A 27,561-nucleotide genomic window follows, 5' to 3' on the forward strand; every position below is an offset into this window, starting at 1 on the left:
AGCTGGAAGAGACCCCATACAATCCCTCTAATTTACAGATGAGGGAGCTAGGGCAGAGAGGTAATGACTTGCCTATTGATGGTCACACAGCCATTAAATGCCTCAGGCAGGATTTGAGTTCAGGTCTTCCAGATTCCAAGTCCAATACCCTTTTCACCAAGTCTTGCCGGCTTCGGTAAGGTTGAGGAATGGGGTGGGTTGTTTTTTATTTCCTCTCACGCTTTAGAACCTGGGGCCTTCTGCATCAACATCTTTAAAGGTATAGGAAGTAGGATCTGTGTTATAAGGGAGGCACACCGGCTTGGACCCCAAACAATTTTCCGACCACCCTCTCTTTTTCTCTGAGAGAATAAGCAACAGCATAGCTCAGGGTTTCGGATGACAAATCAGATTCCTTTAAAGACTGTAATGGAGCCCGTTCTCAGAGATGCCTCCCCAAAGTTCAGGGAATAGGCAACTTCCTTTCAAACTACCAGGAATCAGTAAGACATCTGGTGCCCTCTGCAGAATCTTTTGTTTCTAATGTTGCAAATGTGCCAAACCCAGCCAGGATCACTTATTTGTTCTTGCCCATCCTCACTTCCTCCCCACCCCTACTCTGCACCCCCTCACCCCATCCCTTCATTGGGCTAGTCTCTCCATTTCAGGTAATTGTCTAGGACCTTGATAATTTTTTTTCCCAGGTGGTAGCATGAAGTCTGTAGGATGAAAAGCAGGTGGTTACCTGATTTCCTAACTGGGCAGCTCTCTTCTCTCAGGGAGCCCGCTTTCTTCTCAGGGAAGCAAACGGTCTTTGTCTCTGATATTCTCGTCTCTATGTCTCTCCCTCCCACCCCTCACCTTTCGCTTTCACGCAAAGTCCACCCACACTTAAGGCTCGTGGATTTAGAAGCAGAAGGGACACTTAGTCCTACCTTCTTTTAAGATGAGGAAACCGAGGCCTAGAGGGTGAAGCAACTTACTCAAGGTTTCACATCCAGTAAATAGCAGAACGGACATTCGAACCCAGGGCCCCCGATTCTAGAGCTAGCTCTCTGGCCCTGCTTTTCGTCCTCCCGACCAGGGATGCCACCTTTGTATGCATCTTTCCTTGTACGACTCGGGCCGAGGCTATGAGCTGGGGGTGGTGTGTGCGTGGTGTGTGTGTGTGTGTGTGTGTGTGTGTGTGTGTGTGTGTGTGTGCGTGTGTGCGTGCACCATTTGGAAAGGTGACCCGCAGGAGGGGTCCCGACTCCTCCTTTTGGCAGTGGTTGGGTGGAATCGCAGATGCTGCTGATTTCCACCACCCAGGCTGGTGGCCTCCGCGGAACTCCCCCGCCCCCCTCGGCTCTCTCACCAGCCCCAACTGCAGGGAGATAGGGTCCGTTCCGCCCCGCCCCAGCCCCACCCCCTTCTCCAAGGGGGCGGGGAGAAAGGCCGCGGGGGGGAGGGCCCAGACGGCGGTGGGAGGCCGCAGCTCTGGAGGAGGAGGAGGAAGAGGACACGTTATTGTGTCAAAGGGGCTCGGGTGCTCTCCAGTGCCTGAGTGTGGATGCGTGAGTGTGTGCGCGCCGCGCGTGGGTCTCCGTGCATCCCCTCTGCTGCTCCTCGAGGGGAAAGAGCGAGCGCGGGCGAACCCCGTCCCCACGCAGCATCCTCTGGCCGCGGGCAAAGCAGCCCGCCGGCCCGACACATAGCCGGCGGTGGGACCCGTGCGCTCCTAGCAGAGGGAGCCTCCGCGGCGGCCGCAGCAGCAGCAGCAGCTGCAGAGCCAGGGGCAGGGGCAGGGGCGCTAGCTCGCTGGGGAGCCTGCGATCCGAGCCCTCTTCCCGGTGTGCTCGCCTGAGGCTCGGCTCGGCAGCCGGGGCCTCGGTGCAGGAGAGTGGCCGGCTGAGAGGGAGAGAGGCAGCCAGCCCAGAGCAGCGCCCCGCCGCGCTCCGAGTCCGCTCCTCGGCGCCCAGCTCAGCCCTCGTCCTCCCGCTGCCGCCGCCTCCTCTTCTTCTTCCTCCTCCTCCTCCTCCTCCTCCTCCTGCGGCAGCAGCTGCTGCTGCTGAGCCCGAGGTGGTCGCGGCAGGGGCTGCACCCGCGCCCCTCCTGGACCTGGGGGTCCGCCGTGCCCTGTGGTGTGGGAAGCTCGCGGTCGTGTCGGGGTGCTCCGGGGACTCCTAACTCTGGCTGCCCAGGAAAGTGCCTTCATGAACCCAGAGGATGTCCGGGAAGCACTACAAAGGTCCTGAAGTCAGTTGTTGCATCAAATACTTCATATTCGGCTTCAATGTTATCTTCTGGGTAAGTTATGTCGTTGTTATTATTATTCTCGGTGGTGTCGGTAATTATTCACGATCATTCCCTCCCCGGCTGCCCCAAGCGCTTTTTTTACTTTCCACCAAACCTCTGGGCTTTTGCCTGCTCTTCCCTGAAGCGAGAAAAGGTGCCTTAGGTTTTTTTTTTCTTTTTCTTTCTTAACTGCTCGTGGTAAGGGGCTAAGATTTTAATCCTTTGTAGGTTGGGGGGGGGAGAGAACTAAGAAAAACTGAGATTGAAAGGCAGCTCCCAGGCCTCAGATTGTCCCTGGAAAAGGAGAAGAGTGAACTATTGTTGGGAAAAAATTGAGATCAAGGCTTTGGCAGTTTGGGACAATGAGCAGCGACATGGAATAGATTTGTTCCCATGGGATATTGATGTTGTGCATACATGGGCAGTAATAGGGCAGATTAACCATGCAAAACACCCTCCCCGAAGTCCACCTTTGTGAGAAGGATTTGATTGGACATGAGGTTGCCACTGCTCTTACTGCTGTATGTTCCAGGCACCGAGGCTATCTGCCTTCTCCATCACAGGCTTTTGTGTGTGGATGATGCTGCTTGAGTGGTATACGGTGTGCTGTATACAATATGTACATAAATAACACTTCTAGCACATTCTTTCCAAGTCTCGTTCCGAAAAGCATTTTGCATAATGGCTCGTCTGTGGGTGTGGATGGTGGGGAAGATTTATTTTTGTATCTGTCATTGGCAGAACAATAACTAGTAACCGTCAAGATGTATTTCAGTCTAGTTCCTCAATTACTAGCCTCATGGCTTTTCTAAGTGATGAGTTAGAGTGGGGTTTTTTTTTTTGGTTGGATGAAGAAATGCAAACCAGAAGGTGGGCTAGCTAGAGAAATAAAGCAAACGCTTGAATGCCTCTCAAAAACGTGTCCTTTGTTTTAAACCTCCGTTAAATAATGGAAATGACTTCTATTTTGTTTTATTACGGGTTTTTTTTTTCTGAACTCACTAATGGTATCCAGCAATCAGACAAAGAGTTTCTCCGGACCTGGGAGACACAGGTGTTTCAAAGACCTTGATTTCTTCCTCCCCCTCACCTCCTTTCTTCACATTGCCCACTCTCCCACTATGAAAAGTAAAAATGGTGGTTCTTGGGGTTTTCAGGCAGTTACTACTTGGTGTAAGTTTAAAAGTCCCCCTAAAAAGGAGGGGAAGATGATGTAGAATGATCAAATCAAAAGGTCATTAGTAAGCTCAAAGAATCCAAATGTGAGGTATTCATTCAGTGTCTCTTAAAATTTTTTTACATTCGCAGGAGCAAATATCAGTCTCTGAGAAGTGTTTTTAGAAGAATTCTTTATTGCTGTTTCTTCTACTATATTTTCTTAATAGGGTTATTTTATTTTCATTTTATTTTTTTTCAATGTTTTCTTTTTACATGTGTCGCATTGAGAACACATGTTTTGCAGAATGAAACAGGATTGGAGAACACTTTCCGTACTGTCTTGCCATCTGCCCTTAGGACTGATGAATAAGATTAGGAGGATGGGTGAATAAATATAATAAACAGTCCAGTACTGCTTTTGTGGATGATTGATTATACATAACTGGTGTTCTTGTCAAACTGTCTTCTGTTTTCTGTGACTACAGCCAAGCTTCCAACCTAAACTATGCTTAATTCTCCTTGGGAAGAAATAGGTTTCCCTCTGCCTTTCACCCTCTTCTTTTTCCCTCACACTATTCAGTTTTCTGTCAGAATTGTTCTGAAGTGATTGGTAATGACTGCTTTGAACATAGATTTTAATTGGTGGGGACTGGACCTTTAGTAACTTAAATACATATAAGGTTCTTGGGCTGGTAGTAAGAGTTGATAGTCTTGTCTTATTTGAATACAATCAAATATAGGAAACAGGAAGGGTCTATTAGGCCTTTATTTTGGTCTCATAGAAAAGGGTAGAAAGGCAGTATTGGGATTTGGAGTCTGTTTTCCAGAAAGAATTTAGGTAGTTTTGTTAGCTCGCCTCATCTAATACTATACTTTTCGGAAGCCTCATCAAAGTATTTGGGGAGTGGGGAAGGGAGGGGAGTGGTGTGGCATTGGATTGGGGGAGACCATTAAAAAGATTTAGCTTCCCTGTGGCCTTTAGAGTGTGTAACCAAGAATGGAACCTTTCCTTGTTTTGGACTTTAAATGAAGGAACTATGGGGTTGAAATTAAGCTACCCATCTGGGCATCAGGCAGACTTGTATATGTGGGTGCAATTTGTTTTGGGTAGCCTTTCTACTTGTTATATCCTGTTTTCCCTCCCCACCCTAATATGCTAGCCTCTGACTGACTAAAGCATTCACTTTCCTACCCTCCTCCCCAGCTGGGTTCCTGGTTCCAAAATCACCCTACTCTTCTTTTATTAAAATTCTAGTTTCTCAGTTACTGGATCTCTGCTCGTAGCTGCAAACCTTTGGCTTATCTGATGAAAATAATTCTTAGATTCAGATATTCGTAGTGTTGGAGTTAGAAGGGAATCTTAGGTGTGAATGATTCACGGACTTAACTGTACCTGGGGGTATTTGCATTTTAATAGAGTTAGATAATTGGCAAACCCGAGTAATCTTTGTAGGTGGAGTATGGGGTGTGGTAGTAGGAGGAGAGGAGGATGGGCAGATAGATCTTTTGAACCTGTCGCCTTCCCTATTCTCTGTATACTCCCAATGAGTTACTCTCTGCTTTAAGCCTGAGTACTACCATTCCCAAAAGAAGAAGATGGGTCTGCACCTTGTAACCTGAATGTTGAAAAAATTGTAACATTCTGTGCTTTGTTTGAAAAGACCTGGGTTCAAATCTCTCCTCTGACACATAATGACCATTTGACTTTGGTCAAGTCATTTATTCTCTCTGTGATCTAGGCACCTTTCTAAGACTAATAATGCAGATAATGTGCTAACCAGCATTGAGATCCATGAACTTAGAAGGGGAACAAATTATATCTTCATCTTCACTAACCTTTTACTGTAGTTATTTTAAAACATCATTCTGGGAAGGGGTTTATAGTATCCATCAGATTGTAAAGGTGCCCATGACGAAGGAACTTCTGGGGTACAGGGAATCTTTTACTGGAACAGTTCCCTAAACCAAAGTAATCACAGGTCCCATACCCATTCTATATGCTTTTTATTGATTCAAAGCCAACATCTGTTCCTTCTGTGGATGGGAAAGGATGATGAATATAATAGAGGAAACATAATCTTTTACTCTTGTGCTGTTAATACTAAAGTGAACTTGAAATAATGAGAGTTCAGAGATGTACGATTTCTGACAGATTAAGAAAAATATGAGGTACAGATGGGTGAATTCTAGTTCTGGCTGAGACACCAACTAGCTGTGTGCCTCTGGACAAGCCAGTTAACCTTTTGGGACCTTGGTTTCCTTATTTTAAAAATGATTAGGTTTGAATACTTGTCTAAAGTCTCTTCCAGCTCTAAAACTTACTATGGCTTGGGCCACATTAGAGGTAAAAAAAGGTTTTCCTTTGACCATTTTTCTGCCAAAGAAGTTGAGAAAGACAGGAACTTATAATGAAGTTGTAACACAAGTCAGTCCCACTAGCTGTGCTGGATCATAACCCTTGGGCTGGTTATACTTGGTGTCCAGAATCCACAAAGAGTGAGCTGGACTTACCCAGAGATTGTTAGAGATGGAAGAGTCCTTAGAAATAATTTGGTACAACCCCTACCCCTTCATTTTACAAATGAGGAAACCAAGGTTAGGGGAGGTCAAAGACACTTCCCTAAGATTACTCTGATCCCCAGCACCAGTCAGGAGTTGTACCAAGATCTTCTGAATCTAAATCTAGTGCTCTTATCTCATTTCTATGGGTACTCTCCAAGGGGTACATTTAGTACTACCTGTTTGTACACATGTAAGATATCGAGCCATCACTGGGTTGACACTCTCCTGTCACTACACCCTTTTGCCCTCCCAGGACTTAGGAGAACACCCAGCCTCCCTCTCCCGCCAGCTGCAAACTGGGGGAATGGATTCAGGTTTGTACTCTACCCAGTAGATATTATCGTCTTTCCTTGTAACATCCATAAAACCCATATTGTAAGTTTTACATATTCCAGAAGGTGTGCTTCTATTTCTCTCTTTTACTTGCCTTTACAGAGGCTGCAAGATTGGTGTGATTTAGAGAACAGTTTGTTTCATAGACTGTGAAGAGTTGGAAGGAAACTAGTAGAGAATGGAAGAAGCCTTTATTAAGCACTTACTACATATAAGGCATATGTGCTAAGTGTTTTACAAATATTAATCTCATTTGATCCAGCAACTCTGGGAGGTAGGTGCTATTACTGTCCCCATTTTACAGTTGAGGAAATTGAGATTAAGTGTCTGAGGTCAGATCTGAATTTAGGTCATCCTAATTCCAGGCTCAGTGCTCTACCCACTGTGCCACCACCTAGCTTCCTCTCCTTTTTCTCTTTGCCTCCCCATTTTGTAAAATCCCAAGAGGCTTAAAGAATTTCAATGACACTTACCAAGACCATAGAGCCAGGTAGTAGAAGAACCAGAACTAGCACCCAGTTCCTCTGAATCTGAACCAGGGTTCTTCCCTCCAATGGTTGGAGACTTTTGCCTAAATTGATTTCTCAGTTATATACAGATCTCATACTGTGCTGGTAGAGTGGAAGTATATAACTTGGTGGAGGTATCATCCTCTACTCCTTAGTCTTCCAATCTGCTGCCAAGTCTGGTCATTTTTACCTCCCAAACATCCCTCTTTTAGCCCCTTTCTCTCCTCTGTCATTGCCACCACCCTGGTACAGGCCCTCATCATCTCATCCTTGACTTTCTGGTTGCTTTTCCTACCTCAGTTTTTCTCTAATCCACCCTAACTATCAAATAGCAGGTCTGATCATGTCACCCCTCCTAGTCAAGAAACTCCAGTGACTCCTCATTGTCTTCAGGATTAATGTAAAATCCACTTTTTGGCTTTTAAAACTCTTCATAACCTGTTCCCCTTCTGCCACTATCCTCATATCATAGTACCTTTCACGTACTCTTCAACGCAGTGACACTGACCTCCTTGCTGTTCCTCACACAAGACATTCTATCTTCTGACTGTCTATTTTCACTGACTGTCCTTCATGTCTGGAACTCTCTTCATTCTCATCTCTGCCTCCTAGCATTCTTCAAATCGTAGCGGTCCTCTTCTGAGGTTATCTCCAGTTTATCCTGACTCTGTCTCGTTTTGACATAATTGTTTGCGTGTTGTCTCCACTTTTAGACTGTGAGTTCCTTGAAGGCAGGAACTGTCTTTTGCCTTTGTATGTCCAAGAGTTTAGTAGCACCTTAATCAAAGTTTATTGACTTGACTAGAGGGCAGAGTTTATCTTTTCATTTTGTTCTCTGGTATTTAAATTCAGAAAACAGGGAAATTTAAGAAATCTTGGGTATATCAGATAGGAATATGAATCTTGTGATTCACAATAAATTGCAAGATGTGTTAGAATGATGATACATCAGCATTTTACATGTCATAATTTTTGCCTTAATTTGCTAGGCATCTGTTAGCTTCAGTGGCAACCATATGGGAGTCTAAACTGCCTTTTGAATTTTTACAGGGAGATAGTAGGAGGAAAGCTAAATATGGTTATGTAAATGTCATATGGGAAAAGTGTAAGGAAGGGATATGGATTTCTCTGTGGGAAAAGTAATTGAATACTACCTCACTCACCCTAGTTGCATGCATTCTGGGTCACTGAGAATGTACTGCCATATTTTCCCTTGAGGATGATGCCTTTAGGAAGTTGAATGGAGCAGAAGAGGAAATGTATGAAAACAAATAATGCAACACCCACAATAAATTGCCAAGGTGAGATCATTTAGATGGACCAGCCCATCTTAATATGTCAATAATATTTTTTTGTTCAGTCATTTTTTAGTCATGCTCTCCACTTTATTACCCCATTTGGGGTTTTCTTGGCAAAAAGATACTGGAGTAACATTTTGCCATTTCCTTCTCTAGCTCATTTTTACAGATGAAGAAGTGAGGCAAACAGGGTTAGGTGACTTGCCCAGGGTCACACAGCTAGGAAGTATCTGAGGTTGGATTTGAACTCATGAAGATGAGTCTTCCTGATTCCAAGCCCATTGCTCTATCCACTTTGCCATCTAGATGCCCTCATAATATTTAGTCCCCAGCAAAAAGTGAAAGTAAACTCTTTTTAGGAAGGATGCTTTGTAATTAAGGGGTCTTTGATGTGAAGATTTCAGAGCACTTTAAAAACATATGATCTTTCCTATCTGACAGCACAAGAAATCTAAGCACAGAAATGTGAACTTCCTCTTTCCTTGAAACAGGAGAGCATTAAGCACTCCAGCTAGGAATTTGAGAGTCTTTTACTAGGGTTCATCGAACTTGTTTCTTGGAGTGAACTTTGTTTTCAAGAGCCAAAATTAGGATGCTGGGTACTTTAAAAGAAAATACCAAGTAAGCTATTTACATCTGACAGTATTCCAAAGGGGATCTTGATTTTGTGGATGTGTTTTATTTAACTTAATACCTTAATCTAGTAGAAGGACAAAAGGGGAAAAAAATTCACTACTCTTTTGGGGGAAGAGGGCAGAGGAAAGGAGCCTCCAAATAGTGCCTTTTGATTTTCCCTTGGTATGAAAGATGCCTTCACAAATCATCTGAAAATTATAGGCTTAGACAATTGCCTGGACGTACTGAGAGCCACCCATTCCACATATGCCAGGAGTGAGACTTGATCACCAGTTTTACCCTCATCCATTGTGCTACCTTGCCTCTTAAAGACTACAGCAGAATAATAAACCATCATATATGATGATCTTTTAAAAATCCGTAAGAGTAAATGTATTTTGGAAAGATGATTTTAGTGAGTCACAGGTATTTTACATGTTACTCCCATGCCAAACATCCTAGGGTCTGAATCCTAGAACTGAGACTGGAGAGATTATTGAGTGTAGGAATCCCAAGAAACTGTTTGCATACTCCTAAGATCAATTCCACCAGTTTTTGTCCCCTATTCCATTCAGATGTGTCCATGTTTGATGACTACTATTTTGTTCTTCTGCCCACGATATCTAAGCATTGTTATTTTCCTAAGCAACTCCTCTAGACAATGCTTTTTGTCTGTGTCAAATTGCTCTGGATGGATCATACCATAAAGAAAAATTTCAAGGAAATGGAAATGCCTAGCCTGGAAAAGAGAAGACTTGGGAGATGGAAGGATTTTCTCTTGTAGCCAATTGTACCCTCAGCTCTGAGAGGGAAAAAGCTTCACGGGGGAGAGCGTTTACATTTTTTTCCCCATATGAGCTGCTCTTTAATGAATCTTTCCCATCCTATGCTTGTGCTCTTCACATTTTGAAACTAAGCAAAGGGCCTTATTCTTATTATGTTTCATTTGTTTTAGCCAAAGACCTTGGATAGCTTTTTTGAACCTTGATTTGTCTGAAAGTTTTCAAAATCGTTACTTCTGACACCGTTTATGAACTTCTTGAAATGTTGCAACCATGAAATGCCTTTCCTGTAATAATAATAATTAAAACTAGTATTTCATATACCACCTCGAGCTAAATCCTACTATTGTCTCATTGGATTTAAGATGAATTCTATAGGACCTTGTTTCTGCCATCTTACTCTTGCATGGACAGTTGCATGGAATTTGGGGAGGTCTGTATCTGGAAGTCCTTTTATTTTTCAGTAACCTCACAGCCTAGGGGAATGCTCTCAGCTGCATGTACCTTTTTATTCAAAGAAGGAAGAGAATCCCAGGAATTCTGAAAATGGGTAGGAGTAGATGGAAGCTCATAGTGTCTGGGGGTTCCATAATAATAATAATAACAATAATAATAATAATGATAATGATAATAGCTAACAGTTATATTGTGCTATGTGCCAGTCACTATGCTAAGCACTTTACAATTATCGAATTTGATCTTCACAACAACCCTGGGTAGTAGGTTACTGCCGTTCTAGTTTCTATGCTCTATCTGTTGGGCCCCAACTGCCACACTTATCACCTTTTGTTCTCTTGTGTAAACACCTGGCTTGTCTTTTTTCTTTTAGTGATTTTTTTTTAACTAGTCAAAAAAGGCTCATTTATTTATAACAAAAATAAAAATAAATGAGAATGTGACTGGTATAGGGAGACACTAACTCTGAAATTAATGTGCTAAGAAATAAATCTATTTTGGGTGTTAGCTGGTAAATTCTTCCAGGCTAGGAAGGAAGACTTACTCTTTGCATTCCTTTCCTCTGATGGGGCTGGTTTTCCTGCATAATCAGAACACTCCATGCTTGTACATACTTTCAGTTTAGTGGACCAGATTTCAAAATGTGCAGAAAGACAGACCTTCCTCTCCTCTCTGCCTCAGTCAAGTTGGTGACCATTTCTTCAGGGTTCTGTTGAGTGAAGGAGATTTTCTCTACCTTGTAGTCTCTCTTTTGGCCTTTGGCTCTAGGAGCACCTCTTCCTTGGGGATGCTTTCTACCACTGAATCTTTATGGTATGTTTGTCAGATAGATTACACATAATAGGTGCCTAATAAATGCTTGTTTAAACAAATTGAATTCTGCAATAATTCTATAGATGGGAAATTTCTGGGTGAGTTTGCAATAGTAGATCAAAGAAGTTTGCCTTTTTAAAGTAAGGGCAGTGCTCTTGTATGGATTGGTTATGTTTGGGGTGGGGGGAGGACCCTTATGCTATTATATTAAAGAGGCAGCTAGATGGGTTAGTGAATGGAACACTGAGCCTGGAGTCCAGAAGACCTGAGTTCAAATGAGTACCCTCAGACACTTAGTAGCTATGTGACCTTGGGCAAGCCACTTACTCTCTGGTTTGCCTAGGAGGCAGCTAGATGGCTCAGTGGATAGAATATGGAGTCAGGAAGACCTGAGTTGAAATCTAGCCTCAGACACTTACTAGCTATGTGATCCTGGCCAAGTGACTTAACCTCTGCCTTAATCCATTGGAGAAGGAAATGCAAACCACTGTAGTATTTTTGCCACGAAAACCCCCCTGGCCTGGCCGGTGTGGCCCATCGAGTCACGAAGAGTGTAGACACGACTGAACAACAAATTATCCTAAATGAGATTAGGGTTAGACATAATTTAGCTCAGCCTCCTCATCATACAGATGAAGATATTGAGGCCGAGAGGGATGAAGCAGCCTCTCGCCAAGGTCACACAAATGGTTAACTCCCAAGTTAGAGTTTTGTCTGCTGTCCCACACTTTCTATGATCAGGGTTCCCCCTCTTATCTAGTAGGTTATGTTATCTTTTGCTCTGGGACTCTATAGTGGTTCTGTAAATGTAATAATATCCCTAAAGTCACAATAATATTTATTATTTTGTAAAATATAAAATATAAAAAAGAAAGCTAACATTTAAACAGTGCTTTAAGATTTAGAAAGCACTTTACGAATATCTGATTTGATCTTCACAACAATCCTGGGAGGTAGATGCTACCACTATTCTCATTTTATAGATGAGGAAACTGATTCAGACAGAGGTTAAGTGCTTTGCCCAGGATCACGCAGCTAGCTTCAGAGGGAAAATTTGAATTATGCCACCCAGCTGCTTGTAAATAAATAAAAACATAAATGCTTTCTGAGAGATTTCATTGGCTGTATCACCATTATTGTTACCGCTGAAAAAGCAATTCAAGGCACTGCTGACATTGTCAGTATTATGCCACAATCATTTGTACACAAAGGACAGTAGTCCTGAATGTAAATGAGTAATGTCAAGATGATCTTGGTTTCAACTCTCTAGTAAGATGAATTCGAAAAACAGGACGGTGACTGGCAAACATGTGGTTCCTTGCCTATCAAATGCATTGTAAAATTCTATAGTACGTCTAATGACTATTTATTGTTCTGAAAAGCAGTAGAAGGCATAGACTTTTTTTTTTTCTGAAAAATCTTTTCTACATTATGCTTGGCACTGAGGCTAGAATTTCTAAAAATCTGGAGGGGACAGCTGGTGCTCTAATAAATATTCAGGCCAGCCATTTTAATGCTTTGTACTTAATTAACTAGTCCCAGTAAAAGAGAAATACTTGCCTTCAGCATTTCTCTAAGTGTAATATTTTGCTTCCAACTTACATTTCCCCAAACAGCTTTAAAACTTCGTTCTGCCAAGTCAGTAGTTCTAATCAAAGGAGAAATCTTGAATGCCATGGAGGAGATCTCTGGCATGAAATACTTTGATATTGATTGAGATTTTGTACACATTTATGCAAATAACGGCTCACTCCCTGTAATTTGTCATAATCCAGACCTTCATTAACTTCGTGTAGAAATTATCTGCAGCAGCAAAATCTGTTAAATTGATTCACATGTAGAATGAGTTGTCATTTATAGCCCCTTCCTCACCTCTCCATATTTTGATTTAGAAGTTTTCTTTGCTTCCTTCTCTATATATGCATGCATATCTATGTATTCATATATATATATTATATATATGTATATAATAAATTCACATCAAGGCATAAGCTTTTTCTTCTCAACTACAGTCTGCCAGTGAAAGTGCATCCAGTAGGAACATAGATATAGGGTGTTGGAAGGAGCCTCAGAGGCCACAAAGTCCAATTCCACCATCTTCTGGATGAGGAAACTGGATCCCAGAAAGGTCTATGTGGCCCCTTTTGTGTTATTTTTCTTCTATTAGAATATAAGCTCCTTGAGGTTAGGGACTTTCTTATTTGCATGTATTTGTATTGTCAATGCTTAGCACTATACCTTGTACATAGCTCTTAATGAATGGTCTACCTCCCCTTCCCTCTCTCTTTCCCCCCTCTTCCTTCCTCCCCTTCCTTCCCCCCTCCCATCTCCCTTCCCCTGTCTCCCTTCCTTCCCTTCTCTCTTCCTTCTCCTCTCTCCCTGCCTTCCCTTCTCTCCCTGCCTTCTCCTTCTCTCTCTCTTCCTCCCCCCCTCCTTCCCCTCTCTCCCCTTCCCTCCTCCTCTTCCCTTCTCCCTCTCCCCTCTTTCTCCCTCCTTCCTCCCATCTCCCTCCTCCTCCATTTCCTCCCTCTCTCCCTCCCTCCTTCTCCCTGAGCCAGCATTTTCCCCACCATACCTTGCTGTTTATACTATTCTTGTCTTTCTAATGACTGGCACAGCCACAACGTTTGCTCTCATGACCACCAAAACATAGATTCCCATCTACTGCTATTTGCTAATTACACTTTTATTGTTTTCCTTTCCCTAATCAAATGTAATCCAATTCTTCTGCCACACTGGAGCGTCAGATTACCAAGGGCTGAGAAGCAGGGGCTTCTGGTTTCTTTCTCTCTGGCAGTCTGGATGATGCCAGCACTTCAGCGATCTTTAATCTATGGGATGTAGATATTCTTCCCACCAACACGGATCATGACCTCCTTAGGACTTAGTGGAGGTAGAGCTTGGGGTTTTAGCTTGAATTTCCCCCTTAAGTGTTAAGATCTTCTCTCTGAAAATGGCATCTTGGCTGGTGTCCCTAGGCATGCTAAGTCTGTCAGTTTTTCTGTCTCCTTCCTTGTGTTATCATAGCAATGTGTTTATGTAAACTCAGCAACTTTCTTCTGAAATTGTAGGTAGATTTATGACGGTCAGGGGACCATTTTGGGCAAATGGAGCTAATACCAGGTTCTTGAATTGAGACAAAATAAGCCAAATTTTGATGTAATCTAATTGTTTTCTGTGCCTCAAGTCTCTACTCCATCCAGTTCATTCTTTACCCAGTACCAAAGGAACATCCTAAAGCCTGGCTTTGACCATGTCATTCGTTGTTTCCTTGTTATTCAACAAACTGCCCTGGTTCCCTACTGCATCTCAAAATATAGAGCCCTCAAATTGGCCCTTTGCAGCTTGACTCTCACCCCACTTTCTAGAATTCTTTTTTTTAAAAATTTTTTTCCTTTCTAGACTTCTTAAACGTTACTTCCCTTCACACACTCTCTGTAGTCCAACCTTGGGCATTGTAATCTTCTCACAGACACTTATCTCCCATCTTCATTCTTTTGTACAGGCTATCCTTGAGTCTGAACATTCACCCTCTGGGAAAAGAACAAAAAAGGGTGGGGGGACCACAACAACCCATTTCGGAGCTGACCAACACATGAAAAAGTCTGACTTCATCTGTAGTGGTGCACACCCATGGTTCCCCACCCTTGCAACTCCTCATAGCCTTCTTTGGAGTCAAATTTAGTTATTATAATTGCATAGCATTCACTTTTATTTATTTTCTTGTCTTTTCTACTTACATTGTTATAGTCAGGCATGCAATAAACTCTATATAAATGCGAGCCAATATCACTATTATTATTAGTCATTGTGTTTACTGTTTTTCTGGTTTTGCTTCCTTTACCATCAGTTCATATAAGTTTTCCCATGCTTTTCTGCAGTCATTATATTAATCTTAATATGACACTGATATATTTAGCCCTTCTTCATTGATAGATGTTTACTTTCTTTCTGGTTTTTTCCTACTACAAGAGAATGCTGCTATATATGTATTTGGGTGGATATGGGGCCTTTTTTTGGTCATTGACCTACTTGGAGCATATGCCTAGCTGTGGAATCCCTGGGTCAGAGTTGTAAGGATGCTTTCTTCACTTTGTTGGAATAATTCTATATTGCTTTCCAGAATGGTTGGAATCATTCAGAGTTCTACCTTTAATAGTATATCCACCTTTCTCAACTCCTTCAATACTGACTATTTCCAGTTTATGTCATCTTTACCAATTTTCCTGGTTGTGAGGTAAAACCTAAAGAGTTATTTTGATCTGAATTTTTCTTATTGGAGCATTCAGAATGTGGAGTCCAAAACTGTCCAATCTGCAAGAAAAACCACTGGGGCAGAGCTCCGAGCCATTAACCATTTATTAAAGGGACTGGGCCCCTTCAGTGAATGGGACCTCAGATCTTCCTCATGATATGAGATGCCCCCTTTCCACAGGGCCTCATTTTTATAGAGCTTGATACCCAAACACTCAGAAGAGGCAAAGTAAAATACATAGTCTCATTGGTTGATTGGCTTTGCTCATGACCCTCCAGCAGTGTTAGAAATGATGTACCAAGGGGCAGCTAGGTGGCACAGTGGATAGAGCACCGGCCCTGGATTCAGGAGGACCTGAGTTCAAATCTGGTCTCAGACACATAGCACTTAACTAGCTGTTTGGCCCCAGCAAGTCACTTAACCCCATTGCCTAGCCCTCCCCCCCCCCTCCCCCCAAAAGATGCACCAGCATGGGTGGTCACAGGATGGGCAAGGTAAGGGTCATCTCTGCCAAGTGGTCATAAGATGGGCCCTCCTCATGTTGGGCAAGAGGGTGGTCGAGAGATACAAAAATAAGTGGAGGGACTTTCTGTATCACATCAAGGCATCCGACCCACACTGGGTTTGGTCACTCATTCAACACCCAAAAGGGTGGAGGCCTCTATTCAGCATTCTTGTGGTTAAGGCAAGTGACCTTTATAACAGGTTAGTGAATACTGAACAGTAAACTGACAGATTGTAGTTTAAAGTTTGAGGTGTATTATAAGAAATAATCTATATTATCTAATTATCCCTAAATATAATGTATGTAAAATGTGTATTAATATAGATAATTTTTTTTGTAAGTGTGTAGGTAATTGGGGTTAAGTGACTTGCCCAGGCTCATACAGCTAGTAAGTATCTGGGTCTGGATTTGAAGTCGGGTCCTCCTGAACCCAGGGCTGGTGCTCTATCCACTGTACCACTTAGCCGCCCCTATGTACTTCTAATGCTAATAATATTAATTAACCAGACTGACTAACTAGATTGGCTAGCATTTTGCTAGATGAGTAGATCATTAATAATTGCTAACAATCATTATGCCTATGGAATCACAGTGAACTGATTAATACTGATTGGAATAAAATAGGGGTCCAATAAATCATTCCTCTCAAGAGCTATTTGTTCATAATCTTTGGATAAATGCTCAATTCTCTATTAGTGAATGTTTTTGGTTCTCTATTGGGGAATGGCCTTTGGTCTCATACATGGTATTTCTATTAGTTGTCTATATTTCTTGGCTATCAGACCCTTATTGGAAATAATTCAGCAAAGATTTTTTTCCCCAGCTGACTCCCTCCCCTCCTCCCAACCTCATCCTAGTTGCATTAATTTTGTTCATTCAAAAGCTTTTCAATTTCATGGAATTAAAATAATCTATTTTGTGTATACCTTGTTTCCCTGGATAAGGTCCTTAAGGACAGGCAGGGAGAACTTCATTTCTGTCTTTGGGTCCTGAGCATCTAGCCTAGTGCTTTGCATTTACTGACTATTTAGGGAATGTTTGTTTATTAAGCAGAGGAAAAAAAAGGCAAGTGGGATAATTCCTTTATAAGGAAGAGTTTATCACTGTGGTCGAAAATAGGTATTATGTTTTTAGATCTGCCTAAAAAGGAAAAATAGGATAGATAGCGTACCACCACTCTGCAAACTGAATGAAAGCTTTTTTTTTGGTCACACAGGGAGCCGTGGATTTTTTTCATCCTAATTTTAGTTGGTAAAAGAGTCCAGCAGCAATTAAGGGTTAATGTACATGGGTGGGAGTTGTGCGTGGGTGCTCAGTCTTCCAAAAGACTTCATGAGAGGGTGTGAATCTCACTGAAGTAGGAACAATGCCTTCTTAATGTTCTATACTGTAGGTGCCTAGCACAGAGTGGGAACTCCTGGAGGCTTGTTCCATCAGTAAACTAATGCAGGTAATCCAGTCACCAGTAGATTCTGGGCCTTGTAGACCAGGGCCTCAGGCAAAATTGCAAAGTTGTTGGAAGTTGCTTTGGGTATTGTCCAGCAGCTGAGTGCTGGTTCCTGGGCCCATTTCATTTTACTGGGGCACCAGCACCTCCTGTTGGAATAGGTCCAGAGGATCTTGGCCTTTAGCCTCAGAGCTTTCACCTTTGATAATTTTTAAGCATTTCCTGAGGCGTAGAATCTTCTGGACCACTTGGACCTAGATCCTGTCTGGCTTCCTGGGTTCACAGTTCTGCTGTGCTGGATTACTAGTTATCCTTTCTTCCTTCTGCACCCACTGCTGTATCTATATGTCCAATCCTGGAATACATATCTTCTTTCTACTGATTTTCTCCTACAAATTTCAGACCAGTGGAGTATAGTTTTCTAGATTTTTTTTTTAAAACAAGGGAAAAGAGTATACAGATTCCTAAATAGATATACCAAGAAGATGGGCATTAAAAGTGGCCTGGAGGCAGATTAAGATTCGGCAGTGTCTAAGATTGCTGACTTAATCTTTAATTAAAGTTCCCAGGCCTAGTCTGGTCCTTGATTTTTTCCAGGCTTAGAGACCCATGCTATCATTATAGTGCTGAGTGGTTTTTTATCACCTTCTGACTTAAGAATGGTTGTCCCTCTTTTACCCTATTCTAGTTCTTCCTCGCCCTCCCCCACCCTGACACATGTAAACTGAAATAAACACTGATTTTTTTAATGGACTTTTCTCAGTACCTCAGATAGGAATTATTGTTTACTCTCCATCAAAAAATTTCATAATGTATGATGGTGTCTGTTTTTAGGGTAACGTCTTAGGTATTTAGGTTCTCTCTCTTCTCCCAGGAATGCAGGGAGGGATAGAAAGAGAACCAGTCCAGGCCATTGAAGTTTGTCTGGTCAACTCAAAAGCAGTTCAACAAAGGTCCTCTTTAATCCTCTCCCACTTCTTGGTACCCTTCTTACACCATCTCCCAAAGTGCCTGGTGGTTGTTCAAAGGATTCTCCATTCTATTTTCATAACCCCTTCTAGAAAGTATCAACATGCTTGAAAATTGTTTTTCTTCAAACATAGAGAATTGGAAAGGAAACTATATTTGGAGTTAAGTCCTAGGTTCAAATTCTAGTTCTGTCACTCATGTAAGTCACTTTCACTTTCTGGGCCTCAGTTTCCTCATCTGTAAGAATGAAAGTGTTGGATAAATTCTCTTCAGACTCTAGATCCTAGGTTAGCTTTCCTCATTCCTTTTCCTTACATCAGGATCCCTCAACCTAATTTTAGATTATCTGGAGGAAAATAACAGGGCATCAAATCCACAGTCCATCACAGCTAGGTATGAATACTATAGTTGAGCCCTTCTACAAAGTTAAAAAAAATGTTTTATTGCTTTTTTCACATCATAGCTACTTACCAATAATCCTTCCCCCCCCCAAAGAAACCCTCCCTTGTAAGAAAAGCAACAGATAAGCAAAACAGATGCACTCTGTATGTATAACAGTGCACACCCACTATAAACCATCTCTTCTTTTAGGGAGGAGGGGAATAGGGTTCATCATCAATCCTCTAGAATCAGGATTGCCATCAAAGGAATATAACTTCTGATGTCTTTTAGAGGTATTTGCCTTGATGTTATTATGGTCATTGTGTGTAGCATTCTCTTAATTCTGCTTTGCATCAGTACTAAATGGAGATTGCTTGTTAACTCAAACAAATCTATAAGTGATAGAATCTGAGGGGACCATACTGCTGAGCTTGTGGGTAGCAGGGGGAGGTTCTTAAGAACATTTGTCTCCTTTCTTTCCTCTCCCCTCTTCCCCATCCAGAAGAAGGTAGACCAGTAAGTTGTACTTGTCTTTACTCTTTGTGTCATTGAATAAACTAGATCATCCGAAACAGGAAAGATATTTAGGAAAACTGCACTAATTCTTACCTCCAGGGTCCCTGACACAAGTACAAGGGAGACCTTGATTCATGATATTTGGACAGATGGCTTGCTTAATAAGTACTTTGAGATCCTTAACTAGAGGTAGAACCATAACTGGGAAGTCTTGGATGAATCCAGTTAAGGGGATCAGGCCACAGGGGACAGTATGCCTTGGGGTATAGACTCCCCCCACCCCCCCACCCCCCACAAGACTTTGGAGGCCTGGGTCATTCTGGTTGAGGACCAGTTGTAGTATCTCAGGATTAGAACTTGAGTTAAAGATTTTTGTTATTTTTTTTGTTTGTTTAAACATCTATTTCTACATCACCAGTTTCTTCTTTTCAATTAATTGTTATTCTTGGGGGCAACATATAAAAGAAACACTCTCTACACACATTGTCTTGTGAATAAACTATCAATTTCAGTGAACCAGGGGGAAAAATCAATACATCTCCTTCAGGCAGCTGGGAATCCCTGTACTTTCAAAGAAGGATTCATAATATCAAATGATATTTTTTTTAAACAAGGAGTTTGGGTGGGTATGCTTTCCAGCATGACCTTGATTTAGGCGCCTAGGTGGTACTGGCCATAGAGCACTGGGCTTAGAATTGGGAAGACTCATTTCCATAAGTTCAAATCCATCCTCAGATACTTACTAGCTCTGTGGGAACCAAGGCAAGTCATATTGCCCTGTTTGCCTCAGTTTCCTTATCTGTAAAGTGAGCTGGAGAAGGAAATGGCAAACCACTCCAGTATCCTGGCCAAGAAAACTCCCAAATGGGCTCCTAAAGCATGGCAAATGACGGAACAGCAACAAATCGCCTTGATTCAGATAGATAAACAGAGACTAGTGACTTCTTGAACACCTCCTTTTTTGTTTACTTACATCCTTTATTTTCAAAATCTGTCTTAGCTGGAGGATGATTCTTGACAACTTATGTGAAAAGGGTTAAGTTTCTGTTTTTTTATTTAATCTCATAACTTGAAGCTTAGAGAGGATTTTGTACATTCTTTGCATCATTCCTATTTAATTGAACCTTTTTTTTGAGAGGAGAATATGAGTAAAGGGAAAAGGTAAGTGAATAAAGTAAATAATCTAATTATTGTCATCATGATTTGTTCTACAGAATTGGATAATTATATTCAAAGTATTCTTTTTTTGAATGTGGTGATATTTTAAAGTTATCCTGAAAAGAGAAGGAAACAGTTAAAGAAAAGTTCAAAAAACAGAGTTTTACATAGGTTCTTTTGTAGAGAGTTTCCAACAAGTGATTAAGAGTTAAAGGGAATGGAATCACTAAACAGAAAACTGAAAAGCACTTTTGGGGAAGACATGTTTTTTACATCAGAATGTTTACTAATGTAATATTAGAGTATAAGGGATTTAAGCAATCAAGTCCATTTTACAGATGGGAAAACTGAGACCTAGTGAAATGAAATAACTTTTCCAAGGCCACCCAGTCACTTAGTGCTAGAGCTGGGACAAGACTTTTTTCCACTGCATGAGGTCCTTGGCAGTATTTCAAAGTAGATGTGTGTATGGTTTGAAAAAAAAATATGCCTGTGGACATAAGAACCTGTAACATTTCTGTATTCTCTGTTTATATTTAAAAAAATAGTATATGCAAGCCTGGGTAGAGGGAAGAGACAAGACAATACTCTTCTTTCCTTGCAGAGCTAGGGAACTAAGGATGTGGAAGTTTGCATATACTTTCAAACTCTGGAGAAGTATCAGTTGGTTTTTCAGAATGGCTTTGTATGGGATAGTTTGCTGGGATGAGGGTAGGGGCAAGGGATATATTCAGAAATAAATGGAAGTGATGTGCAAGCATTCCATTTTCAATAATTTCTTTCTTTTTTTTTGGGAAATGGTATATTGTAGATGCAATTTGCAGTATTTCCTTGCTGTTCAGTTGTGTCCAACTCTTTGTAACCCCATTTGGGGTTTTCTTGGCGAAGATACTGGAGTGGTTCACGATTTTCTTTTCCAGCTCATTTTGCAGATGAGAAAACTGAGGCAAACAGGGTTAACTGACTTGCCCAGGGTCCCACAGTTAGAAAGTGTCTGAGACCAGATTTGAACTCAGGTCCTCCAGACTCCAGGCCTAGAGCTCTATCCCCTGTGCCACCTAGCTGCCCAGTTTGCAATATATGGACTTGATGGTATGACATCTCCAGAAGAACATGTCCATCCCCTTGTATATAAAATCAAGTTATACTTTCTATGTAGAAATAAAGACAAAGCAGTTTTCTTTCTTAAGCTGTGAAAGTTTCTCAGAAGTGATCTATGTACAGTACTCAATAAATGTAATTTGTTCTTATAGTAGTAATAAATTATGGAGAAGATGGGGGGAAAAAAGGCAGTTTAAGACTAGTGTTGTGGCCTCTGAAGCTTTGAAAATTGTTCAAGTATCAGGGTAGGCTGCCCATTGATCAATATTGTGCTAAGAAGGCTACTTAGACTCTGACGTGATTTTGAGACCAAGACCCAGCAAGGTTCAGTGTCTTGCTCCAGGCCACACAGAGGCAGCCTGGAAAGGGGCAGGGAAATGAAGCCCTGGCCAGTGAGCCTTCCACACTGCTGCTGGGCTGTCCTATTGAAAAGAGGCTTCTTCAGGCTTTGTTCAGGAATGAATCCTTTTAGGATGAATGAAATGAATGAAAAAGCATTTATGAAGCATTTACCATGTACAGAGTGCCTGTGCTAAGCTCTGAGTGCACAAATATAATATTAAAGACAGTTTTTTGCCCTTATTTCTTTCTTGTCCTTGAACTTCGTTTACCATTCCTCTTCCCTTGGAGTCTTTACATAGCCCAGATCTGTATCTCTGGTTCTTAAACTTTCTCCCTCTCTCTTTAATCACCATTTATGATCCACCTTCTGAATTTAAAGCTTTCTTTTGTATGTGAGTTCAGTTATCCCTTCCATGTTAAAACTTTCCCCATCGAGGTTTTGATACATGGTGGCTCAGCATAAGAAATTAAATGGGAATTTTGGGGGAGTTTTGTGGAAGCTGTAGACAACATGTAAAGGCTAGTGGATGACACAGAAAAGGGTTAGAAACTCAGAAATGCATAAAATACATGAATAGCATTGTATAATATCAACATATTTTATCTTCTAATACCACAAATATGCACAATTTCTTTTTTAAAGGTAAAATGAATAAAAAGTTTCTATTTCTTTTTCATACAGTATTTTAATTTAACACTGACCTACATATAGCCTATGACCAAATACTTAACCCCGATTTTACAATAAAGTACTGTAAACACCCCATAAAAGAGAAAGAGAAAGTTCAGGCTTTTTCTCTGGTATTGAGGGAGAGCCAAAATATTTTAGGTAAGTTTTCCACATGGTGGGGGTACCGAGCCACCAACACCCATGATGTGGAAGGGATAACTGCATTCCTTCAGTGAATCCTCTGTCTCTTATCTCCTATCCCCTTTCCCTGTTGCTTATAATATATCCTACACCAAAAGATTTTTTTTCTGTTGAACTCTTGTTTGGTTCAGTTAATAGTAATTAATCATTAAGTATTTATTAAGTGCCTTATTAAGTGCCTTTTATGTGCTAGGCACTAAGAATACAAGCTTACATCCCTTTTTTTTTCCAGAATCAAAGTATTTATTATATGTTCTTTTGCACATGGCACTGTTAGGTACTCCACAGCAATGTATAACATGCTGTGTAACCGCAAAACTACCCTCAAGGATGTTGCAGTGTAAAATGGGCAATATCAGTGTGGACACACTGAACAAGGCATTTTGTAAAATAAAGAATTGAGCCGCATTTTGAAGAGAGGGATTCTATGAGGGGGAAGTGAGAGAGTACATTCCAAGCGTGTGGGGTGGCCAGTGCAAAGGCAGGTGAGGAAGTAGGGGAGGAAGACAGAGACAGCCAACATGGCAGAGTCTTGGGGAAAGAGGAGATGGAATGTCCAAATAGCTGGAAAGATAGGGGTTTTAAAAATCAAAAAGAAGAGTACATTTGATCCTAGAGATAATAGGGAATTGGTTGAATATTGTAATTATAGTCAGACCTATGCTTAAGGAAAATTATTTGTTAACATTGTGTATGGTAGACTGGAGTAGGGAGGGACTTGAAGTAAGGAGCCTAATTAGGAGGCTGTTGCAATAATCTAGGTGAGAGGTGATAAGAGCCTGGTGTAAGGTGTTTGAGAAGGACTCAGATGCAGAGGACTGGCAAGACTGGGAAATGATTGGCTTTTTGTAGTGAGGAAGAGTGAGGAGTCTAGGACAATCTCAAGATCATGAAGCTGGGAGACCAGAAGGATGGAGGTACCTATGATGGGAGGGAAGTGGAAGGGGAGGGGGTTGGGAGAAAGATGACTTCAGTTTTGCACATACTGAGTTTAAGATGTGCCAGGGACATCCAGTTTGAAATGTCTCACTGGCAATTAGTACAACTGGAATAAAGTTCAGGGGAGAGACTCTTGGTGGTCTCTTGACCCATAGTATTTCCTCGTTGTGTTCAGTGTTTGCTGTATATTCATGTCTCCAATCTCCATTCCTGGTTTGGGACTTGTGTCAGGCTTTGGTTCTACCTCCTTCCCTATTTTTGGATGGGTTGGGCAGGCCCTGTGTAGTCCCACGAGTTATTTCCCGGGCTTCTCCAGTAGGCTTTTACCTCCCCTGGGATATCTGTATTCAGTGCCCCAGGGTGAGATCTGCAGTCTTCTGCCAGTTGGGATGCTTCAGTTTTCCAGCAGCATCCTCCTACGGGCTTAGAGATGCACATTTCAGGCCTTTTTACTGGAATGGGTGCTGGCTTCACTGTATTCCAGTGCCTGCAGCTTCTGGCTTATTTTTAGTGCAGTCTTAGGCTTTTTTGATCATAATTTCATCTTTGCTAGAGTGTGAAAAGGAGGGCTCCTCTGGGACCTTTAGCCGCCATTTTGACCACCAATCCTGTGTGCCGACTCTTGAACGTATTGCTGAGCATGAGGTGGAGGCTGGGCCGTGCTGGTTCCTGTAGTCTTTAAGTGAGGATGGTCCAGTCAGCCATAGTGAGTGAAGTGAAGCAATCTCAAAACTCTTGGGGCATGTGGGGAAGATTATTTGCTCTCTCTGGGAGAAGAGAATCTGGCGAGCTCCCCAGCTTGTTAGACCCTCCACTTTGGACAGCTTTGGCGGCAGGCTCTCCTTTTTTCTGGCTGAAAGATCTAGGCAAGCTGTTGGAAAAATTCTTCTGTGAGCCCAGAGTCCCCTGAGGGTGGGATTCAGATTCAAATTTAAAAAATGTTTATGCTTGGGTGCAGAATGTGGTGAAGCCCTGGGAGAAGACTCAAGGTTTGGATAAGACACTGCCGGCCGGGGCTTATGCTACAGCCCTGTAGTCTAATAGTAATTTTTTATTGCTGAGTCCCCAGTGGATCCGCACTTCTTTGGAGTGGGCAGAGGGAGCAAGGCATTGGAGGCTTGCCCTGGGCTTGTCAGAAGCTTTCTTTGTTCACAGTTTCTTGCTTTTCAGGATAGCCTGCAAGTGATGGTCTGTGTTATCTCTCCAAGGTCGTCTTTGACTTATTTGGCTTATTGGAGGCTTCCAAAGGCAGACTTCTTACAGTTTCCTTTCTCCTCGTGAACATGTTGTCCTTTTCCTTCTGTTCCTTCTCACTGTGATGCTGTGTACTTTTAGGGGAGCATGGAGGTTACTGTCTCTCCTTCCTTCTTGGGTCCCATGCCATGCCTGCTCCCCTCGTATCACACACAGGTCAAATGCCACATCACGTGGCCTATGGGGCGAGTCAGTGTTTTTCATTTTGTTTTGGGATCCTTAGGATCCCAATCTCCTCATAGGGGCAGCTTAGTAAAGGCTTTGTTTAGTTCAGTAACTAATGGATTAGTTACTGGCACCATCTTTACAAACATATCACAGTGGACAAAGGACCAGCCTGGAAGGAAGGAAGGAGAGAAGGAAGAGAGGAAGGAAGGAAAGGAAGGAAGAAGGAAGGAAGGAAGGAAGGGAGGGAAAAGGGAGGGAAGGAGGAAATAAGCATTAAGCAGTACTGTGTGCCAGACGCTGTACTTAGCACTTTATAAGTATTATCTCATTTGGTACTTATAACAACTCTGAAAGGTAGGTACTATTATGATCTCAATTTTACAGTTGAGGAAACTGAGGCAAACAGAGATTAAGTGACTTGCCCAGGGCCAGTAACTGTCTAAGGCTGCATTTGAGCTCAGTTCTGCCTGAATCCAAGCTCAGTGTTCTATCCACTGTGCCATCTCGGTACAAGTCTTGATACACACTGAAGTGTGAGTCACTTTACCATTCAGGGCCCCAGGAACTTTGCAAGAATGGGTGGTGCAGTGGAAAGGATGCTGAGGCGGGAGTCAGAAGACCTTGTTCTGAATTGCAGTCCTGCATGACCTGGAGTAAGTCATTTATCTCTCTGGACCTCAGTTTTCCTCATTCACACAGTGTGTTTAGCCTCCTGTAGCCAAGCTAAGAACAAATATATATATATAGGTGAGGCAATTGGGGTTAAGTAAAAGAATGGTTTTTTTATATTTTTTTAAACACAACTTTATTTTGAAATGTAAAAACTGTTCTTAGCTTGCTCTGGACTTGACACCCCCCACCCCTATGTGGTTTGCTGACCCCTGGACCAGATGGTTTATAAGGCCCTTCCTTTCCAGCTCTGAATCTATGAATCTTTAATGATCTACATCAGTGCAGGTAGTCCCTCAAATCAGAGTTCTCTGCCCCAGTGAAATCATAGGATTGGTCTCTTCTCCCACTGCCCTCTCCCACACCAATTCAGACAAAGGTGAATGCATCCAAGTGAGACAATGTAACTCCAAATGCCTGTTTGCTCTTGGCCTCATAGATATCTGACACAGGGACACAAACAGGTGGCTTTCTATAAATACCTCACTCTAGTTTGCTTGTATAGTTAGCCTGTGGCGAAGCAAACAGGTCAAACAGCCTAATCCCTGTGGATGCAAACCAGGGTGTATGTGCTGAGGAGGGAAGAGGAGAAGCATCTGTTTTCCATTTACACATATCATTAAGATGAAATCAGTGTTTTGCCTGGGTTATTGGTAAGATGTGTGCACAATGCATTTATTACCTCTCTCTCCAAGTTACAAAGTGTTCTCTCCCATTTGGTTTTACTAAACAGTTTTGGCTTAGCCACTTTGATTAACATCAATGTTACATATGTTAAATAAGTCCTCTGGATATTTATTATGTATTACTAATGTGCTTTGGAATGAACAGCCTTAGACTCTATGCCTCATATGGATTCCATATGTGACTTTCAAGTTAGCAGAGAACATGAAGGCAATTCAATTAATTTGCACATAAAAATTGCATATTGGATACATTAAGCTGGATGGTATAGGCATTATTTAAAATTTTCAGTCATCTAAAGTACCCTTCATGTTTAATTTTTAAAACCTGCAATCAAGTTTTAGGAGACTCTGTGGTAATTAACTCAATCTACAAATCCACAGACATCATATTTTGAAAAAAAAAGTTATTTAATGCTCAAGCCTAGGAATTTCTTGCTGCATTGAGATTTAGGTAATATGAGGAAATATAAATGGAGTAAGACTTCTATTTTTTTGAGGCAATTACAGTTAAGTGACTTGCCCAGGGTCACACACTGAGTAAGTGTCAGAGGCTGGATTTGAACTCTGGTCCTCCTGACTCCAGGGTTGGTGCTCTATCCTTTGTGCCACCTAGCTGCCCCTAAGATATTTATTTTTTATTTCTGGCAATTAATTCATTTTTCATAATCAACTTCAGATTATGAAATTTACCGTGTATAGACATGAGCTGGTTGCTGTCTTTAATTTGTTGACGATCAATTAGTGTCCCGCCTTTAGAAAAAAAAAGATTAAAGATAGGGTGTTACTAGAACCTCTTCTAGTATAATAATTAGTAGACTTAGTAAGAGAAGATATAATCTCAGAAAGGATTATAGAAATTGTTTAATCCACCCCTTCCCTGAAGCATTACTATCCTCTACATGACAGGGAATTTGCTACTTGTCTGGGCAAACCTTTTTTATATTTGGACAGCTCTATCTAGTATGCTCTTCCTTGTATTAAGTTAAAATCTACTTTCCTCAAGATTCCATTTATTGGTTTTTGTTGTGACCTCTGGGGCCAAGAAGAATAAGTTTAAGCCCTTTCTAGATGAAATCCTTTAAATATTTGAAGACCTGCAGTCATGTACTCAACCCCTCCCCTCTGTCTGTTCTCCTGACCTACCCCAGGCTTTTCTTCTCTTGGCTAAATATCTCGGATTGCATAGGTTTGTGTCCTCTCACCATCCTGGGATCTTGTCCATGTCCCTCCTAAACCTGGTTGATCACGACTGGTCAGAGTCAGGTCAGAGTCCAGTAGGACTCTCACCTCTTTTGTTCTAGTCCAGAATCCTCTTAATGCAGCCTAATATCATGGTAGCTGTTTTGGCTGTTGGCGCAGATTGACCTTTGACGATATGCTGAGTCTTCCCAGGCTTTCTCAAGTGAGCTCCTGTGTGCCACTCCCTTCCACTTTGTATTCATATGGTAGATTTTTTCCCCCTTTACATGAAGGGCTTTATGTCCATTGCCTATTAAAAGTCCTCCATTTGGCCAAGGG

The 27,561-nt window shown here is 41.8% G+C and overlaps 1 protein-coding gene across 1 annotated transcript in view; it reads left to right on the forward strand.

Annotated features, from left to right (window-relative positions):
• Nucleotides 1-2,088: 2,088 nt before the first annotated feature.
• TSPAN5 (tetraspanin 5) overlaps nucleotides 2,089-27,561 on the forward strand; it is a 219,165-nt gene continuing 193,692 nt past the window's right edge. The window contains exon 1 of the mRNA XM_021008377.2: nucleotides 2,089-2,268. Within this exon, the coding sequence (XP_020864036.1) occupies nucleotides 2,188-2,268 (81 nt within the window). The 5' untranslated portion in view covers nucleotides 2,089-2,187. The remainder of the gene's footprint in view (nucleotides 2,269-27,561) is intronic.

The sequence above is a fragment of the Phascolarctos cinereus genome, unplaced genomic scaffold (assembly GCF_003287225.1).
Source record: "Phascolarctos cinereus isolate Bilbo 61053 unplaced genomic scaffold, phaCin_HiC Scaffold_9;HRSCAF=440, whole genome shotgun sequence".
Lineage (NCBI taxonomy): Eukaryota > Metazoa > Chordata > Mammalia > Diprotodontia > Phascolarctidae > Phascolarctos > Phascolarctos cinereus.